The following is a 20,977-nucleotide window of genomic DNA, read 5'->3' on the forward strand; positions in this document are numbered from 1 at the left end:
ATTCCCAATACTTGTATCATTTTATGCAACCTAATGATTGTTCACCATTGAATTATTTTTTATGTGTAAAAATCCAAAAAAATAAGCAAAGAGTAATAGTAATTTTAAAAAAAGACACTCAATTATTTCATTATTTGAAACGTTATACTATAAATATAGTTTCTATTAATCGAGTTTCATTTAAAAAAAAACTATTATCTTTCTAAAACTTTTTTCTTTATAGTTTTATCCAAATCTTTGACTTTTGATATGGGCCTTTGGAGAGAAAATCACCAAGAGCCACAATACTAGTTAGACACTAATTCAATCACATTTAAGGAATTGATACCATATTTACCTAAAAACTTAAAATATTGATTTTATGAGTTTTTATCCCTATGTAGTGCTTAATTTTCTTAATTTTACTACTTAACCTTATATTTGAATTTTCCAACATAACTAACGTCTGATACATAAGAGAAACATGAACGTTAAGAGTAAGATTAATTTTGAATCCGAGCATAATACAAATTACGAAAATAAATACCATTTATAAAAGAATAAAATATAAACATATTAATTACCAAACATGAAATAAATAGATTGAATATAATTATCAAGATATTATAAATAATTAAGGAAAATGGTGGTGTTGAGTGATGGTTTTCGCGTGAATGAAGGAGACAAGGTGGCAAAGAGGAAGAAGCAACATTGTTGTTGCCACGTGTGGTGAGGTGTGTTTTCAACAAGTTAGAATTATAAACTTTTGTTGGGAGGAAACATATTTTTCCATCCATGCATGGTATACAAATTGGTCAAAATATTTGAAGTTTTGTTTGACCGTTGGAAAAAAAGTTCACGAGATGTTTGAAGATAAAAAATGTGTGATTACATATGTGTAATATATTCTAAAGTGATAAAGAATTTTAAAGATAAAAGAGACACATGTATATACACAATATTTTAATTTTAATTTTTTGTATTTTAATTATTAACTAAAATAACATGTTATGAATAATTTTACATTCAACTGCATATTCATAACATAAACATCACATTGAATTATATCAACGCATTTATAATATTGCAGTATTATTTAATGCTATTATTGTTGTATTAATATTTTTACAATGATCTATTTGTTTATTAAAAATTTGAATTTATACCTTTGAATTTGATTAAATGGGAGGAATGGTTGTAGAAAAGTCCAAATCTCCATCAAAACCACGACTACAGTTTTATTTTTGTCCAACTTTCTGAAGACGACAGCGTTGTGGAACGCATGAAATGGTGGACTATGCTAAAGTTAAAAGTAGCAACGTTTATTACAAGAACAGGTTGTGTTGGTCGATTACATCGTACATGCCACCGTTTAATGTCGATCTGATTTCATCTAGATGACCCTGAAAGATGAGTTTCAACCTAATTTTTCAAGCGTTGTCATGTGATACAGAATGAAGGTTCGTATTTTCTCCCAATGTTTTGAAGAATTAATGTGGGAAAGGAATAACAGAAATGTTGGAATTTCTTCCTAGACATCCTTTTCATCTACATGTATTATTGTGAATAATGAGGTTTATACAGTTTCTTAGAATTAATTTGATAGTTTTCTTCTCTACATGAACGAAGTGAAGAGAAATTTCAATATGGTTGGTTTTTTCATGGTGAGAAGGATTTGTAGGAATGTGGTAGCCTTGTTGTCACAATAAACAACCACATCATCAGTTGTATAAATATGAAAACCAGTTAATAAATTTCTTAACCAAACAAGTTCAGTAGATATAGATATATAAATATTCGTGAATAGTATAAGAAATATTAGGTCTTGAGATTGTTAAATATAATAACCTCCCTATAAGGCATCTATAATTCCCAGGATTAGTAAGGGAGGTTCCAAAATTAGTGTGGAGCTTCATATGAAGTACCATAGGAACAAATGATGGTTTACAAGCAAGCATCCCATACAATCTTTAAGAATGTTCAGAGCATTTTGAGATTTTGAGAGTTCACTACAAAAATAATTAATTTTAAGAGGGGTTATTTACCGGCGGTTTTAGAAATCCCGAATAATTCCTGCGGTTTATGTCTAAAACCGCAGGTATTTCTGGCGGTTATAATAAAACCGCCCCTAAAATATAATTTTTTAATTTTTATCCCCTCCCTCGCCTTCAGTCATTAATTTCAGGAATATTCCATCTAATCTAATTCTCTGAAACTATCTCTAAACCCTAACCTCCTTCCCCGCCTTCATCAAATTTTCCCGCAAACCCTTCACCGCACCACAATCTTCTCCTGCTTGGTTTCGTGTTCGTCTTCTCCTACTCTCCATCGTGTTCGTCTTCTCCTGCTTGGTTGAGCGTGTAGTTGAAGGCGTCGAGGTGTCGAGGCGTCGAGCCATCTGTGGATTGAGCGAGTTCGAGGTGCTCTGGCGCGCTCCCGCACTGACCGTCAAGGTAAGACTGTGTTCGATCTTGGCTCTCTTGTTCTTTGTTCAATCTACTGATGTTCGATCTTTGTGTTGTAACTCAAAACATTTCATCTCTGGAGAAGTTGTCTCTTTTGGAGTGGTTTGCAAATGAATATAAACGGTTTGGTTGCACTCTTGAGTTTGTCACCGATAAATCTCAAGAAGGTTCACAGTTTTGTAGAGGTTTTGGTGGGATAGGTGGAATCTCGCGTTACCAGCTTGATATGCGAACATTTGATGATTTCTCTCATGATGGAGGCGTCTATGACTCTGAATAGCAATCAATGAAATACTTCCTACTGCTGGTGTAGGAAAGGGGAGCCAAAATACCTGCACCAGTGTTGGAGCTGGTTGCATTCGCTGCTCCTCCTCCTCCATATCTGTCCGTCGTGTTGTTTGGAATGTTTGATTGTGAATCAAGGTTTAATTTTATTACCCTTTTTTTGTTTCATTTTTGGAATAGGTTTTAGATTAGGTATATTGTTCTGTTGAAAGTAAAGCAAGTTTCTCTAATTCTTTTCTTAATATGGTTTTTTCATATGCTTTGCCTCTGAAGTGCCTCTTTCTGATATGAGTTACTTTCTTGTTCTCCTATCTTGCACACTCTGGCTCCACAAATTTCTACAAAGCTTCTGGCAACACCCGGTGAAAATTTAGCATATCCTCTTACATGTAGTTTATTGCTATTATTTTTACTTAATGTGCGCATAATAATTTCTCTAAACATTGCTGTTTTTTGTTTTCTAGCTCCCCAGCTCTCTATTGCTTGCCCCCAGAAAAGCCAGAACAAATATATGTTCCTTAGAGAAATGCTGCTTGGAATCAAAGAAGGTCAGTACTCATCAACGAACATACACAACCAAAAATCTTTTATTCCTTTGGACATTTAATTTTAAACTGCTGAAAAGCAGAATGTAGACGTTGAGCTGTTTCTCATGCTTTCAGATCCCTCACACTGGCTGCCATCTTTCTCATATTCTATGCTATGCTAATACACTTTTCTTGACCATAGATCCACTGTGTGAAGAACTTATTTTTCTGGCTTAAGAATTGACTGACTGTTTCTTCATTGTTGGACATAATTGATGCCAATAGCATTGTTTCTTAGAGACTTTATGTTAAAGATACATATTCTATTTGGATTATTCAATGAAGGATTTTTTTTATTTAAATAACGGATATCTAAACTTTAACCTTATCTTTTCGATTGCCTTTTGAATTTGGAAACGTATTTTGTGGCTCTAGTTAATTTTGTCTTACTCTCCGAATTTATATCCGAGCTTAGATTGCAATCTTTGGCTATAGTTTTCTGTATTCTGGTGCATTCTTTTTTATGGTACAAGATTTCAAACAAATTGAAAGATTCTTTACATTGTAGTTTTCATTGAACTTCAAGCTGCCCAAAGTTTATATTTAGAACCTTACTTTTTAAGTTATTCTGCCTTAAGGTGCATTTTTATTTTTACCTTTTTCAATTGAACATGATGTCACATACAGTTCTTTGTTTTTGTTGAATAATAAAATGTTTTTTTATTAATGATAAGGTGGCTAATGGATTTTTTTATTTGTTTCATGTTCTGAATTGAGTAATGGTTTTGTAGGTGAACCCAGATGCTTCGCTGTACGCAGTGTTTTGAAGGATGCTCAAAACCATACCCTCATCTGAAGTCCAGGTTGCCCCCTTCTTCTTCCTCATTATTTGATTTCCACCAATTGTTAACAAGTTTGATCAAATAAAATACATTATCTGATCAACGTTCCTTTTAATTTTGTAGATACATTGTTGTGTTTGATCCTTTGGATGGATCCTCAAACATTGACTGCGAAGTTTCTATTTGAACTGTATGAATTTTAACTTCAAATTGTCAAACAAAATTGTTGCATTTAAAAACTGAAAACATTACAATAACTGCCAGCATTTTCTGTTGCACATAGATCTTTGGAATTTATATGGTAAAGAATGAGGCTAAAGTAAGTGTTGAAGATGCAATGCAACCTGGAAACCAAATGCTAGCAGCAGGTTACTACATGTATGGAAGCTCTTGCACGGTAAAACAGACAAAATCTGTGAAACACGACTTGTATAACTATTAAAAAAAATATTTCCTTTTCACAATGAATTTCAAGGTTGTCCTGTTTTTCTTATACTAACATAATTGTAAGTTCCCTATTTTTCTAGTCACGAATATATGTGATTGGTATTGATGAAGCACAATTCTTCGATGACCTTTATGAATTCTGCCATAAAGCTGCTGATGATGATGGAAAAACAATAATAGTTTCAGCATTTGTCATTGATTCTATTAATATAACTGCTGTTAGTAATGTTGATTCTTGTTCATATTTAGATGCATTTTTTTATAATGAAGTTGATTCTATACTTTTAAGATTAACAGCTCTTCAGTGTTAAAGATTTGAAAGTATGTTACAGATTTGGATTTTAGTTCTAATACTGTTGATATTCATGTGGATGCAGATTATTTTTGTTACTTGCTCTAGTCATTTTTTACCCATTTTAGTTTTTCATTTTAGTTTTTTTTAGAGTTCTCTTCATTTTGTATCATAGGTTTAAAGAGGACTTGGATACAATCTCATGTTTATGAATATTTAATATATACATACTTGATTTGTTCTTTTTAATATTAACATCATATTTTTCACTTTTTAAATAAATTTTTCTATTATAGGTATCTTTATTGACATCACAAGTCAATGAAATGAAGGCAATGATGACATTTTTGTTTCAACGATCATCGGTAATAATTCTTAAATTTATTTGTATGATTTTTTTATTATATATATTATCAACTAACTATTATGTTATATTGTAGGTATGTGATTAAGGGAGTGTGCCAAACAATGGATGTAATGAAGAAGAAAAAAATTAGATATTGTTATTGAATATCTTTCAGTCATATTTTTAGTATTGAAAATTTGTATTGAATATATATTGAACATATGTAATGAACATCTTTCATTTTAATTTTTATATATGAACAATTAATTGTATGAATGTTATTAGGTTGAACAATGTAATTTATTTTATATAATATTAATCAATTTTATTTCATATTAATTTATTGTTTGTTTTGTCAATGAAACCACTTTTACAATAATCCAATTTTATTACAATAAAAAATGAAAAAAAAATGAGTTGTATACATTTTCGGCGGTTTTAAAACCCCAGTTAACTAAACTATGCAAAATAGGGGCGGTTTTGAGAGAACTGCAACTAGTTCCAGCGGTTTTTGATTAACTCCGCTAATACCGGCGGTTTTCAAAAAAACCCCTGGAAATCCCGGCGGTTTTCAAGAAAACCCCTGGAAATTCTGGCGATTTTTTCAACCGCGGGAAATGCGTTTTCTGGGGGTTTAAACCGCCGGTAACCTAAAAAATAATCCCCAGAAAAATTGCAGATTTTTGTAGTGGTTCTAGCCCAAGAAAAAAAGTTTAAATCACCAAGATCATTCAATTTGAAGAAGTCCTTAGTTTAATTTTAACATAATTTATGATGCTATGAATGTTGGGATAAGTAATAATAGTATCATCAACCTAACCAAAAATAATAACAAAAGGTGGAGTCAAATCCTTAGTGATTAAAGATTAATCATACTTGCACTGATTGAATCCAAAAGAAGTACGATTGTTTCTAAATTTGAGACTTATGTAGACTACAACAGAAACAAAAGCAAATATATGGTTTTTTTTTACTTATTTAGACAAATTTGGTGCAATAATTATAGAAATAGGTGAATTTGAAAAAAATGATGAGAATTAGCAAGTCGTTGAGTTCTTACATAACTTGGAGAAGTTGTGCATCTCTTACAAGACTTTTACATAACTTTTGTTTTGACTGTGTTGAAATTGAAAGTCGTCAGTCTTTAATTACTTTAATATGATGTAATAGATTACAATAAATATGTAATCGATTACATTATATTGAAATTTCAGTCTCAATATAAAGTCGTCAGTCGGGCCATCTTGACAGCATATTTCATTAAAAAATTCGAATACACTTGAAACTTCATATTAGCACAGTCTGATAGTCTTGCCAAGGTCTGATACAACTCGGTTAAGGTCTAATACAGTTCGACCAAGATTTGATATAGTTCGATCAAGATTTGACATAGCTCAACCAAGGTTTGAAAGTCTAATATCACATGGAAACAAACTAAATTTTTTTATTTTTTATGTAAAAACAGGTTGATGACAAGCTAGAAAGGGCTGAAACGGACTGTTGTCTTCATTGTGTTAGATATTAGCTGAGCTGTTTCAGATCTTAGACGAGTTGTATCAAATCTTGGCTGAATTGTATCACACCTTGGTTGGGCTGTTGAACAATGTTAATATGAAGTGTCACACATAGTGTCATTTTTATTTTCCTTTCTCATTTTGGGAAATGAAAATAATGTTATTGGTAGGTTTGGGAAAGATGCTGCAAGTTCCAGGGATTTTAGGAATCCTTAACTCAGGATGACATCCTAAAAATAAGATAAAAGGGACAATGGTGTTGATGTGCAAGAATGTTTTGGACTTCAACATTGTCGTTGATCTTACCAAAGGAAACGTTGGTGGAGTCATTGGAATTGGTCTCAATGTTGTTGGTTCAACAGTTGATGACCTCACTGCCTTCTTAGGCCGAAATGTTTCTCCTTCTTTGATAATTGTTTATAAGTTCTTGTAATCGATACAATGTATATTATCGAATTTGAAGTCATCTTGCCCATAAACAACGTTTTTGGAGATTGAAAATCGTTAAGTCTCTCAACAACTTTACTTTAATGTAATATAATCAATTACATAGACTTTAATGTAATATAATCAATTACATATTTATTGTAATTGATTACATCACACTAAAGTCGTTGAAGGGATTAACGACTTTCAATTTTCAATACAATCAACATGAAAGTCATATAGAAAGTAAAGAATTTTTTTATTTAAAATCGTGTGGAAGCTACACCGAGTGGAAGCTACACGACTTATTTATTCTCGTATTTTTTTTTTAATTTGTCTATTTCCATAATTTATGTCTATAGGTAAATAAATCCAAATCTCTAATAGGTACATTTATACATAGGTAATAATGTGACACGTAGCTGACATTACCATGATTACAAAATAATAATATTGCATTATGATTCATTGTCCAAACTTGAAGTAATGGAGCCCCTTGTTTACAAGACTCATTGTCCTTAGAATTAGATATAAGTGATTTAGAGCTTATAAATAAGTTCGCCAGAGACCATTAACATCACCCCACATTGAATGCTGACTTTTAAGTTTTCAAACTTTTTGGTCAGCACTTTGTTATTCATTAGCAATGAGAATCCATCAAATCTTCTTCCATATCTTCATACCCTTGTGCATGATATACTTGAATATCATCATCAACGTAGCAACATGCCACCGTCTTGACCATCAACAATTCTTATTACTTCACTTGAAAGACAGCCTTCTATTCAACCCAGCCACATCCAAAAAATTGGTTTACTGGAACCAAAGTAGCGATTGCTGTCAATGGAATGGAGTAACATGCAGCAAGGGCGGTGTCATTGGTCTTGACTTGAGTGAGGAGTTTATTTTTGGAGGACTAGATAATTCCAGTCTCTTTGAACTGGAATATTTGCAGAGGTTGAATCTGGCTTACAATGATTTCAATTCTTCCATTCCTGTGAACTTCGGCAAGCTAAAGAGTTTGAGGTATTTGAATTTATCAAATGCTGGATTTCATGGCCAGATTCCAAATGAGATTTCTCATCTGACAGATTTGACAACACTTGACTTGTCAACACCACTTACCTCACAACCTATTCTTAAACTCCAGAATCCAAATATTGCAATGTTTTTGCAGAATCTTGCAAAAATCACAGAACTATACCTTGATGGTGTAATGGTATCTGCTGAGGGAAAGGAGTGGTGTCATGCTCTATCTTCTCTTCAAAATCTTGAAGTGTTGAGTATGTCATCATGCAATATCTCTGGACCAATTGATTCTTCGCTAGCAACACTTGAGAAACTCGCAATAGTTAGATTGAGTCTGAATGACATCTCAAGTTCGGTGCCAGAATTCTTTGCAAATTTCTCCAATTTGAATGTCTTAGAGATCAGCAGTTGCTCGCTGAATGGTCTCTTTCCAAAGGGCATCTTTCAACTTCAAACCCTAAAGGTTCTTGATATATCAAACAACAAGGATCTTCATGGAGTTTTGCCAAACTTCTTACCACATGCTGCTCTTCACACCATGAATCTTAGTAAGACAGATTTCTCTGGTAAGTTACCAGGTTCTATTTCAAATCTTACTCAGCTTGTTCAATTGGACTTGTCTTTTAATAGGTTTACTGGTCCGCTTCCCTCTTTCAAGATGGTAAAAAATCTCAGATATTTATCAATCTCGAACAATAATCTGACAGGAGTTATTACTACAACTCATTTTGAGGGACTTGAAAATCTCCTCTATATCAATTTAGGAGATAATTACCTTAGTGGAAACATTCCAATGTCTCTTTTTACACTTCTATCTTTGCAAGAGCTTACACTTTCTCATAATGGACTTAATGGTTTATTATATGAACTTACCAATGCTTCTTCCTCAAAATTAGAGTTGATTGACTTGAGCAGCAATAGATTGAATGGCCCTATTCCCGTATCTCTCTTTCATATTAAAGGACTTCGTTTCCTACAACTTTCTGACAATGAATTCAATGGCACCATGCGGCTTGATGTGGTTCAAGGGCTTCAAAATTTGCATACATTAGGTCTTTCTCACAATAAATTATCAGTTGATGCAACTCTTAATGATGATCATGCCATTTCATCCCTTCCGAGCATGAAATATTTATTTTTGGGTGCTTGCAATTTAGGAGAATTTCCGGGGTTCTTGAGAAACCAAAACCAAATAAATGCTTTAGACCTATCCAACAACCAGATTCAAGGAGAAATACCAAACTGGATTTGGAGATTTCAATCTCTGGTTTATTTAAACCTTTCCAACAATTTTCTCACAAATATGGAAGGACCCTTTCATGATCTGAATTCCAACCTATTCATTCTTGATCTTCATTCCAATAAACTTACTGGATTAGTTCCCACTTTCACAAAATTTGCGGTCCATTTGGACTACTCAAACAATAGTTTCATTGGTGCCCCACTCGACCTGGATAAGCATGTTCCTTTTGTATACTTTTTCTCCCTTTCAAATAACAACTTTCAAGGAAAAATCCCTAAGTCCTTTTGTAATCTGTCTTCTCTCCGGTTACTTGATCTTTCTTATAATCGCTTCAATGGTCTCATCCCCAAGTGCTTGATGAGAAGGAACAGTACCCTCCGAGTACTAAATCTTGCTCAAAACAAACTCCAGGATTATGTTTCTGACACCATTTCAAGTTCATGCAGTTTAAGATTCCTCAATCTCAATGGAAATCTCTTGGAAGGTGTTATCCCAAGCACACTTGCAAATTGCAAGAGTCTACAAGTCTTAAATCTTGGAAACAATATGTTTGACGATAGATTTCCTTGCTTCTTGATGAAAATTTCCACCCTGCGAGTGCTGATTTTGAGGTCAAACAAACTCAATGGTCCTATTGCATGCCCACGTAGCACTAGCAATTGGGAGATGCTCCACATTGTTGATCTAGCCTTCAATAACTTCACTGGTATTCTCCCTGGACCAGTTTTGAGAAGCTTGAAACAAATGATGCGACGTGATACCAAATCCCATGAGAAGTACGGGAATCTATTTTTTGATATGTTTGATGATGGTGACATCATGGTTTACAATAATTTGTCGTCGTGTGTCAACAAATTTCTAGTAATAAAATTGTACGGATTGTTGGAAACTGAACCTTATGATGTGCTTGTCCACATATTTAATTATTATAGCGTTACAAACGAATATGGAGGTCGCTACTTGGATTCAGTTACAGTTGTGGACAAAGCTTTGCAAATGAAGTTGCTCAAAATTCCCACTATCTTTGCTTCCTTGGATCTCTCCTCCAACCATTTTGAAGGTCCAATACCTCAAGAACTTGTGAATTTGAGTGCACTGAATGTTCTTAACTTGTCACATAATACTTTCTCAAGCCACATCCCCTCATCAATTGGAAATTTGATGAATATAGAATCCTTGGACTTGTCAAACAATAGGTTGAGCGGAAAAATCCCTTCTGAGTTTGCTGGTTTAAACTTTCTAGCATACTTGAATCTCTCACTTAACCATTTGTGGGGGGAAATTCCCACAGGTGCTCAAATGCAAACATTTGATACGAGTTCTTTTGAAGGCAATGAAGGATTATGTGGGCCACCACTAAGAGATTGCAGCAGTGATAGTGGGGGACATTCATCTCCAACACCAGTATATGAAATGCATGGATCAATTGACTGGAGTTTCTTAAGTGTGGAACTGGGATTTATCTTTGGCTTTGGAATTGTTATCCTCCCCCTTATTTTTTTTAACTGTTGGAGGCTTTTGTATTGGAAGCATGTGGATGACCTACTTTACATGCTTGTTCCTCAACTTGGTTTCCTTTATGAACATCATAAAGGACAAAGGTACAGGTCTTTAAGGTGGATCGGATAGTTGATCTAATGATGCTAAAACAAATAAATCTTGTACTATGATCTGCCCTCTTTGTGTTTGTGTCTGTGTTTTTTTCTTATGTTTCGGATTTATTGTGGTGAATAAGGAGTTTGTGCTTTGTAATGGAGTACTCAGTTAAACTTAGCAAGCTACAGACTTGCTTTATAATATATGATGCTTTGTCAAGAAAGGATCGAGTTTTAGAAAGCTATACACAGTTGCTAGAAAAATGAAAAATGGTTCGTAGTCAACATAGATGACTCCTCATGTACATGCAGAACTTGGATGATGACTGGAATCCCCTGTTGTCATTCATTGGCTGCAATGAAGTTCCTCAACATTGATGGAGAACAATTTATTGACTCTTGCTACATGAAGTCCAGATATGAGGAGACATATTCAACAATTATATATCCCTTAAATGGAGCCAACATGTGGAACATTACTCTATAACCTGATGTGTCTCCACCACACAAAAGAGTATTGCTTGGAAGACCAAAGAGAAAACGAAGACTAGAGCAATGGGAAATGAGGAAGGATGAATCAAGAATGACCAAATCTGGCTTGCGGAAGAGATGTGGCATATGTAGAGAACATGGCCATAACAGAACTCGTTGCCCATCAGCAACCCAAGCAGGAACTGTGCCCAGTACATCAGCAACCCAAGCAGGAACTGTGCCCAGTACATCAGGAACTGCTTGGGTTGCTGATGGGCAACGAGTTCTGTTATGGCCATGTTCTCTACATATGCCACATCTCTTCCGCAAGCCAGATTTGGTCATTCTTGATTCATCCTTCCTCATTTCCCATTGCTCTAGTCTTCGTTTTCTCTTTGGTCTTCCAAGCAATACTCTTTTGTGTGGTGGAGACACATCAGGATATGGAGTAATGTTCCACATGTTGGCTCCATTTAAGGGATATATAATTGTTGAATATGTCTCCTTATATCTGGACTTCATGTAGCAAGAGTCAATAAATTGTTCTCCATCAATGTTGAGGAACTTCATTGCAGCCAATGAATGACAACAGGGGATTCCAGTCATCATCCAAGTTCTGCATGTGCATGAGGAGTCATCTATGTTGACTACGAACTTATCTCCATTGTTAGACATGTGACGAACTTCAAATAGCTTGTTGCCTGACCAACTGTGTAGAAGAAGACAACAATAATTATTAACCACAGTAGTAAATTAATATAACATAGAAGTGATTATTGGAATTTACCTAGGAATCCAATTTTTAGTTAACTGAGATTCCTTTCTAAATCTGGATAGGATCTTGGGACAAATGGATCCAGTAAATGATGATATGCTTGACCTGTTCTTGGCCCATCTTTGCATGAGGTAAAGCCGTATCGTCTCCAACAAAGTAATTATGGGTTTACTCCTGGCAGAAAGGAGGACACTGTTGAAGCCCTCACTCATATTGTTTACTAAGGTGTCAGATTTAGCTCTTTTAGTGAACCTTGATCTTGACCAATATCTATAACAAATAATAGAATTATTATTCACATTATATGAATACGGAATTATGTTCTACTTTTGAAGACTAACCTTGGAGGGATGGCAATCAAATGCTTATAAGCATCTTCGTTCATTGCTCTTATGTTTCTCATTTCCATCTCCCAGGTTTATGGATGTGTGGCTGTAGCTGCCCTCCACATTAAACGCTTAAGATTTTTACCAGGATATTTCTTCCTGAAGTTGGCATACATATGTCTCACACAAAACCTTTGGTCAACTAAAGGAAGCAATTCATCTATTGCATGAAGTAGACCCTGCAATACAATATACAAGTAATGAATACAGCCAACAAATACTTAAGAACCTAAAGTTAAAATGTACAATTAGAAATTAATGATTAGTATTACCTTTTGTTGGTCTGATATAAAGGTAAATGAAAAACAAAGTTCAGCCCCTCCAAGGTCATCTACCAACAGTTCCAAGAACCACCTCCATGAATCCTTGTTGTCAACTTCAACAACACAGTATGCAATTGGCAACATCTGCTCATTCCCATCTCGGCCCACAGCTGTTAACAACTCACCACCGTACTTACCTTTCAAAAATGCTCCATCTAAACCAATAATTGGCCTGCATGACATAAAACTGTCTTTGCAAGCCTTTAAACATACATAGAATCTCTTGAAAATGACTTTACCCCCCACATCCTCAACCTTTAGTTTCACTGTTGATCCTGGATTTTTGGCCACCAACTCATGGGCATAATCATATAACCTTTTATACTTTTCTTTGAAAGAGCCATCAATTTGCTCTGTTGCTATGTTTTTGGCCCTATAGGCCATACACCTTGAAATACCAATGTTCCATTTCCTTTGAACTTTTTCCCTTATATCCACACCCTTAACTGTAGGATTATCTCTAATAGTTTTTTGTATCTTCTTGCTCAACCACTTGGCATCAATTAATTTAAGGTTGAATTCCCTGCTGCAGGTATGGTTGTCCAGCATTGTTCTCAATTGCCATGTTTTCACTGCCTTCATATAGCCACAATATAACCTCCAAGGGAATTTACCTTTTGCACCCACACACTTGAACCTCATTCTTTGTTTATCATTCTTAACAAACTTAATATTTCTTCCATTATCCAACGCATAACTTTTTATAGCCTCCAAAATGTCTTGCTTTTCAGCAAAATATGTCCCAACTTCCCACTTAAAGTCAACCACACTTTTTGGCAAGACGAATGTTGCAAAAGTCCCATAACCCTCTACATCGGTATCGTCTTCATCACTTTCTGCTCCACTAATTAATTGTTCAGATTCCCACTCATCATCTGACAAACCTCTATCATTCCCACCCTCCACGTTAACATCAAACATGCTATCAGAACTCACACTAGAACATGGTTCACTAGAGTCATTTGACATACTTTGGACTTCCACTTCCACATTTCCCTCAAAATCTGCATGTATATCATCATCTATATCACAACCAACATTGACATCAACAAGCCCCTCCAAGCACTCATTATTTCCATCACCACTACCATTCTCAAAAGAGGAATTCCAGCTTTGGATTTCCACATAACCTTCAACTTCATTCTCTTCTTCAACTCCATCAACCTCTTCCTCCATAACAGCCTCAACTTCCACTTGTTCACCCATCTCTTCCAACACACCACAAACTTCTTCAACTCCATCAACCTCTTCCTCCATAGCAGCCTCAACTTCCACTTGTTCACCAATCTCTTCCAACACACCACAAACTTCTTCAACTCCATCAACCTTTTCCTCCATAACAGCCTCAACTTCCACTTGTTCACCCATCTCTTCCGACACACCACAAACTTCTTCAACACTAACAACCTCTTCCTCCATAACAGCCTCAACTAACACTTGTTCACCCATCTCTTGTTCTTCACCATCAACATTACCCATCTCTTCCAACACACCACCAACTTCTTCAACTCTAACAACCTCTTCCTCCATAACAGCATCAACTTCCACTTCTTCACAATCAACATCACCCCTCTCTTCAACTTGTCCTTCGTCATTACCAACATATTCTAGCATATGTATGACATCGGGTTCAGAAACAGGGTGTATCAAAAACACATGCACCTCACCATTCAGCCTAGCTAAATTAACCATATGCAGGGCACCAGTGTCATCACACAGAGGCTCTAACTTATCCTCCAACACTGAAGCCCCTCCTATAGAGTACCACATATCTTTAAGCCCATGGTATCCCAAAGATTTCACTACACTAACAACCACGAAATAACTCCAAACATCTGGGTCAAACATAAACCTAGATGTCTCCCCCCCTTCATACTTAAGCTTCCCATCATTAACTAATTTCCCTCGATGGTGAAAGACAACCTCAATATCCTCGTCCATGATGCAAAACACTATATATAAGTATTTTTACACCTATAATGTAATCAATTGACGACAAAACATGTATTAAAACCACAAACAAAACGCACTCTCACACACACAGACAATTATCACTTTAAACATGGGGGGCATGGGGGGACCACAACATTGCAATAAAAAATGGAACACAATTCGACGACGGGGACCACAACATTGCAATAAAAAATAAAACACAATACAACGACGGGGACCACAACCAAACATCGCAATATAAAGTTTTGTAACAAAACCAAACTTTTACTGACCTGTCCACTCCAGATTGCAACTAAAGAAGGTCCCAATACTCCGATGACGACGACAACTGCACACTTTCTCAAGGTCAACTTCGATTAAACCCTAAATACCTAAATTGATACCCCAATTTGTGAAATGGAATGAACTTTGAACAAACCCTAGAAGCACTCAGAAGAATCCCAATCCCTTATTCGATCAATTGAAAATCTGAATCCCCATTTTGGTTTAAAACATTCATTTTATTTTTACTAAAAAAATTGTTATTATCCACGTGCTACACTGTCCCTGCTTCAGTCAACCACGTCAGTTAAGAAACTGACTACAGCGTGCCACGTCAAACACACACTAACACCGTTGGAGACAATTTAACGGAAATGATCCAATTGTTCCAATTTTCATAAATTTTGGACCCAATTGATATTTTCAGAAACAAATGGACTAAATTGAGATTCCACGTGAAAATAGGAACTTCATGAATGATTAAACCTTTATTATAATAGGTTTCTTTTTCCTATGTATAGGGCTTCTTAGCTAGTCTACAGCTTTATAAGATTTTTGTTCATGGGTTTTGGTTGGATCCCCATGAGTTCTTGGTATCTTTCTTTTTGTCTTTAATGATATTTTAATGTGATGACAAATGATAGATATCCTTGGAGTATCAACCTAGCCTAGTTGAGATGCCAAGATCAAAGTGATCCCTAACATGAGTTTAATAAAAAAAATTGAGAAATCAAAATAAAAATAAGACAATATTTTTAACATAAGTTAAAACAAAATATAAATTGGAGGGTTTTTTTTTTCACCAAGTCCTCAAAACAAAGTAAAATATCAGTCATTTATTGGAGAAATGAAAACTAATAAAAATTATTTAGTTATTATACATTATGATTTTGACTCATAAACCTTCTATTATTCGCTCTGAATTTTAAACTTGTTCTGATTAGTGTATGTAGCACTATGGAGTGAGGGATTGTATTTTGCGTTGTTCTGAGTTTCCTTTGTGATCTTTGGGTCCGTAGACTTCCCTTTCAGAAAGCTGGAGTACCATTCAGCAGAAAGCTTAGGTTGCCTCCTTAAGTTTGGATCATTCATATCTACGTAATATAGGCCATAACTTCTCTCATATCCACCCAATAACTCGAATGCATCCATGAAAGACCACACAAAGTAACCTTTTACGTTTAATCCACTCCTATAAATGTGTCAACAATGAAGCAAAATAATAAACAAAAATCTGCTTTTGTACACCCTTTTAACTTTCCCACTTGAAAATGAAAATAAAAGAAATACCTTAGTGCATCAACCATGCTTCCTATGTATGCATGCAAGTAATTCACCCTCGACGGGTCATCTAATGATGAATTTTGAGGTGTTTCTTGGCCTGCAAAGCTAAAAAGGCTTACCATACAACTAAATAATAGGACAATTGAACAAGTTGAAAAAAGAATCATGGAGCTTCTGAATTCCAAGTTGGGAAATTGCCATACCATTTTCATGTATGAAAATTGGAATATTGCCATAAGCGTTCCTTAGTGAGTCTAACATCCTTAGGAGAATCTTGGGAGTAATTGGCACCTAAACCCATCAGATGGTTAGTGGAAAGTATTATAGCTAAATCTTTATAAGAATAAAGGAATACATAGAGTGGAATAGCACCATGTTCTTGCTATTACCTCATATTTAGCTCTATTATTTGGAATGTATACTGCAACAAGAAAGAGTAATATTCAGCTGTTTCATTTCCAGAAAATTAGAGGAGGATGGATGACAACAGAGAAAATTCTCCTGAAGTTTACCATCTAAACAAGTTCTTAGTAATAACAAGACAATGTTCAATTTTACATGGATTTTTAAACATTATTTAACCAAAAAGATCCTTACATTCTGTAATAATCAGGAAACAAAGTCTATGGAAACGCATGTCAATAAGTCCAATTCCTTGCATCTTAAGAAAAAGTCCAATTCCATTCATAAGAAATATCTTGATTCTTAAGCTTTTGGATAGTACCTCTCACAATAAAGACACATTTATATACAAGTAACCTGTCTATCCAATGTATAGCCTTGGTTATGCAATAAAAAATGGGTCAGGGAAACAGCTTGTGACATACGTTGGAATTTTGCCGATAAATCTGCCAGGTAATCCCTGCTCTCCTTCTTCAGCTTGTTTGGACTGTCCTTAACATAAAGAGAGTAGTAAAAGTTTATTCCTAAGAAATCGATTGAGCCCTTCACTAGATTTGATTCCTTTTGAGTTAAGGAAGGAAGCCTTGAGCCAGCATTCTTTTTCATTATATCGGGGTAATCTCCAAATATAATGGGATTCATAAACCTGCACTGACAAGTCATAACAAAATCAAGTGTATAATTTAAAACTCAAACATTTATTTGCTTGGGAAAATTATGTTGGATTTTACTAAAATCTTTTACTAAAACATTGAGATATAAAACCATTCACGAACTTTATATCTGGTATAAAAAGCACGACTTAAGTAATCTAAGGAGTCTGACTTTACTTAGGAGCTAAAGTTAAAAATAATTTGTAGACATCACTGTTAGAGTACCCCTAAAAAGTTTCACATTGCCTAGAGATCAAAGTTTCAAAACGTAACAGACTTGAGATGGGAAGTAAACAAAGAGGTTCAATACTTTATTCCTTGTCACACCACACTTTTTTTATATTTGATTTGCAAGGTGTGTGTATTGTCACGCTTTAATTGTAAACTTTTATATGAAAGAGCATTTAGAGATACAAAATCTTGTTTCTTCACTTGAGTAAAATTATTTTGAAGTGTTGCTCTTTTCGAATCCCAATATGCAAATTTATTAATGTCAGCAGGCATCGGAAAGAGATACCATGGCTAGATTGTTACTTACCACCCGATCAAGAAGTCCTGGACCCTTTGAACGGCCATTAAATCTTCAGTAGAATTTGTTTGAGGAAGAAAACCAGGAAGAAGGTGACTAAACCCAATTAAGCCATGCTGCATGCCCTGCATCCAAAATACATTGTTTACAAAATAAAATTAAACTATCTTATCAGCATTTCCAAAAGACATCATAATAATGATCACCTTTCCTTCTATCCTTCCTGATTATGGTCTAAAATGCAAATAGAAGGCCTAACAAATGACGTAGTAGAGTGGCTAGAATGAGGCACTTGTTACATAACTTTTACCTGGTACTTCTTCCTATATACCCTAGCAGCTGAAGCATGTGCTAACAACATATGATGACCGACCAAATATGGCTCAGTTGAGGAATTTCCTCTGGAACAGTTTATTATAGGGGAAGGAGAACACCTCTGAGGTGGTAAGAGTCCTATATCATAGCTAAATACTGCATGCACATTGGCCTCATTCAACGTAGTCCAATACCTAACTCTGTCTCCAAATTCTCTAAAGCACACATCTGCATATGCTGTGAAGTCTTTACTACAAACATATATATAAATGTGTTAATCACAATAAATACCATTTCTCAATTTCATGGCAGATGTATTTTGCACAATCTCAACATAGGACAAGACTGTAACACAACTAGAGACGTTAAGTTTGGGAACCATACACAACTCTTCGACTGACCCATCCTCCATATTCATCCTCAAGTGCTTGTGGTAGGTCCCAATGGTATAATGTGGCATGTGCTTCTATTCCTACATTAAGAGAAATCATAGAGCAAAAACATATTTACTAGAAAACCTGGAAGAACCTCTTACGTGTTAAACAAATTTAAGAGGAAAATCTAGTCTTAACAAGAACCATTGCTGATCAATTCATCAATAAGGTTGTTGTAAAACTGTAGTCCCTTGGGATTCACTTGTCCTCTTCCATCTGGAAATACATGGAAACGACATGGTCAGAGCATGGAAATAATAAAGTTCGATCCAGGCAACCATATTCAACTGGAGTCAGAGAGACTCATTGCCCCCAAATTAAACCAAGTGTGTGTATCTAATATAACTTAGTTTTTCACATTTTAAATTAGACATTAGTTTAAGAGTCCGCCGACGACAGATTGATGATCACCTGGAATAAGCCTTGACCATGATATGGAAAATCTGTAGCCTTCTAAGCCCATGTTGGCCATGAGCTTAACATCTTCCTGCATGAAAGTCAAAGTAGGATAGTAGCTCAAAACAAACTATGAAATCTCTTTTAGTTGAACAAGAATTTAAAGCAAGTGGATCATAGAAGATCTGCATTTTCTATGTATATACAACAAATTCTTTTGGTTCTTTTTATATATATCCTTACACTCCAGGGTCACTAACCTTATATTTGTGATAATGATCACATGCAACATCTCCATCACCAGCATACAAATTCGCTGAAAAAATCTTTGCATTAAATTTCATGAAAAAGATAATAGCAATAAAGCTTAAAAATAGATTTAATATGTGAAAAGAAATGAAGCATAGTGTAGATATGAGAGTAGTGAGTAGAGGGTAGTACCATTTCCAGCATGAGAGAAGGTGTCCCATATGCTTGGCTTCCTGCCATCTTCATTGGCTGCACCTTCAACCTTTCACATAACGCCAATCACAAATTCAGCAAAGAATCACAAAAGTAGGACAGTGAAGAGTGTGAAAAGCAGAGAGGGAGGGAGACAGAAGAACCTGGTAAGCCGAGGTTGATGCACCAAACACGAAGTCACGAGGGAACTGGTGTCTGCTCAAGGCTTGAGCACCAGGGTGGACTATCAGAAGCACTAATTCTACAACTGCAAAAACCTTCAACATGAACCTCATACTCTCTGCTTTTCTTCTTAATGGCGTCATCTGTTTTAGTGTTTTGATTATTTATTTATTTAATTTGATTCCTTCGAGTTTTCTTGGAAGATCATCCGTGCCCACGGTGAAATTGAAGTTGACACGTGTAGGCTAGACCTTATCTTGCACAAAAAAATGTAAAACAATACATTTTATTTCATTTTCAAGACAAAAATTTAACAAACAACTTCAATTATTGTCACTATAATTTCAGGTTCAACATTGATATTTTATTACGGCTAAGCCATTGTTGTGGCAACTGGTAATGTTGAAACATCTTTTTAAAAAATGAAAGTTGATATGAAGTGATTTATAAATTTATAATGAAATTATTATATTATAAAATAAGAAAAAAAGATAAAAACTAAGCTTTTATAAACTAAAATTATATCACTTATTTTTGATTTATATTTAACATGTATATAAGTTGATTTTAACTTATAGACAAATAAACTTATTTTATTTTTACTTAGGTAAGTCAAATATTTAAAATAGTCTAAGATATTATCCAATCAAACTTATTTCCAATCATACATTTCATAAATATATATATATATATATATAATATAAAATATATGCATATAGAATAATGTTATTATAAGATTATTGTGGGATTTGTGTAGTGTAAAATGGGATGTCTATATAACAATTTTTATCTCACTTACTTTTTTTTAGTTGTTTTTCTCCTATTCAGATTATCTATTTTCTAGGTGATCAGATGCTTGTTTTAAAAATAATTTGATGCTTAAATTAATTTGAATTTGATCGGTTAAAAAATTAATGTTGTAAAAAATAGGCAAAAAAACGTTCCAACAATCATTTCTTCAATCTGTATTTATAGTTTTCTTTATGAGCTTTTGATTAAGATCGGTCTAATAATGACTCAATTATGTTAAACATGAATGTTGAGTCGCTTGGTGACGGAATGTTGAGTCGCTTGGTGACAGAATGTTGAGTCGCTTCGTGAACTATGTTGATGCTTTGCGAACAATTACATTTACTTAGTTCTTTTTCGAAAATATGACCGTTGACATTGGAAGGTCGAGC

At 34.7% G+C, this 20,977-nt stretch overlaps 3 protein-coding genes across 5 annotated transcripts; 1 reads left to right on the plus strand and 2 right to left on the minus strand.

Annotated features, from left to right (window-relative positions):
- Positions 1-6,950: 6,950 nt before the first annotated feature.
- On the plus strand, positions 6,951-11,024 carry LOC108320385 (receptor-like protein 6). Its single transcript, XM_017551788.1, has 2 exons — positions 6,951-7,126; positions 7,901-11,024. Exons 1-2 carry the CDS (start codon positions 6,951-6,953, stop codon positions 11,022-11,024), a joined length of 3,300 nt encoding a protein of 1,099 aa, XP_017407277.1.
- On the minus strand, positions 7,539-15,308 carry LOC108320400 (uncharacterized). The gene is made up of 5 exons (XM_017551810.2): positions 15,171-15,308; positions 12,895-14,919; positions 12,578-12,801; positions 12,249-12,506; positions 7,539-12,170 (listed from the first exon to the last, which is right to left on the minus strand). The coding sequence occupies exons 2-3, from the start codon at positions 14,884-14,886 to the stop codon at positions 12,655-12,657; spliced, it is 2,139 nt and encodes a 712-aa protein (XP_017407299.1). The 5' UTR covers positions 14,887-14,919; positions 15,171-15,308; the 3' UTR covers positions 7,539-12,170; positions 12,249-12,506; positions 12,578-12,654.
- LOC108320401 (beta-glucosidase 11) lies at positions 14,926-19,976 on the minus strand. 3 transcript variants are annotated; one of them, XM_017551812.2, is made up of 13 exons: positions 19,778-19,976; positions 19,614-19,683; positions 19,433-19,488; positions 19,188-19,263; positions 18,921-18,992; positions 18,727-18,814; positions 18,338-18,593; positions 18,037-18,152; positions 17,271-17,491; positions 16,833-16,864; positions 16,647-16,734; positions 16,450-16,540; positions 14,926-15,226 (listed from the first exon to the last, which is right to left on the minus strand). In XM_017551812.2, exons 1-13 carry the CDS (start codon positions 19,937-19,939, stop codon positions 15,163-15,165), a joined length of 1,392 nt encoding a protein of 463 aa, XP_017407301.1. In that variant the 5' UTR covers positions 19,940-19,976; the 3' UTR covers positions 14,926-15,162. The 3 variants fall into 3 exon arrangements, with proteins under 3 accessions (XP_017407301.1, XP_052728897.1, XP_017407300.1); XM_052872937.1 differs by having other exon boundaries at positions 15,179-15,269; XM_017551811.2 differs by lacking the exon at positions 14,926-15,226 and adding an exon at positions 15,938-16,351.
- Positions 19,977-20,977: the final 1,001 nt, after the last annotated feature.

This window comes from Vigna angularis, chromosome 2, assembly GCF_016808095.1.
Source record: "Vigna angularis cultivar LongXiaoDou No.4 chromosome 2, ASM1680809v1, whole genome shotgun sequence".
NCBI classification, from domain to species: domain Eukaryota; kingdom Viridiplantae; phylum Streptophyta; class Magnoliopsida; order Fabales; family Fabaceae; genus Vigna; species Vigna angularis.

Coding starts and splice junctions, on each gene's coding strand:
- LOC108320385 (XM_017551788.1), top strand. CDS start 6,951: ATGGTGTTGATGTGCAAGAATGTTTTGGACTTCAACATTGTCGTTGAT. Junction 7,127..7,900: donor ATAATTGTTTATAAGTTCTT/GTAATCGATACA, acceptor CTTGAAAGACAG/CCTTCTATTCAACCCAGCCA.
- LOC108320401 (XM_017551811.2), bottom strand. CDS start 19,939: ATGACGCCATTAAGAAGAAAAGCAGAGAGTATGAGGTTCATGTTGAAG. Junction 18,153..18,337: donor TATATAGGAAGAAGTACCAG/GTAAAAGTTATG, acceptor TTTTGGATGCAG/GGCATGCAGCATGGCTTAAT. Junction 17,492..18,036: donor CAGGACTTCTTGATCGGGTG/GTAAGTAACAAT, acceptor TTGTCAGTGCAG/GTTTATGAATCCCATTATAT.
- LOC108320400 (XM_017551810.2), bottom strand. CDS start 14,886: ATGGACGAGGATATTGAGGTTGTCTTTCACCATCGAGGGAAATTAGTT. Junction 12,802..12,894: donor TTATATCAGACCAACAAAAG/GTAATACTAATC, acceptor ATTGTATTGCAG/GGTCTACTTCATGCAATAGA.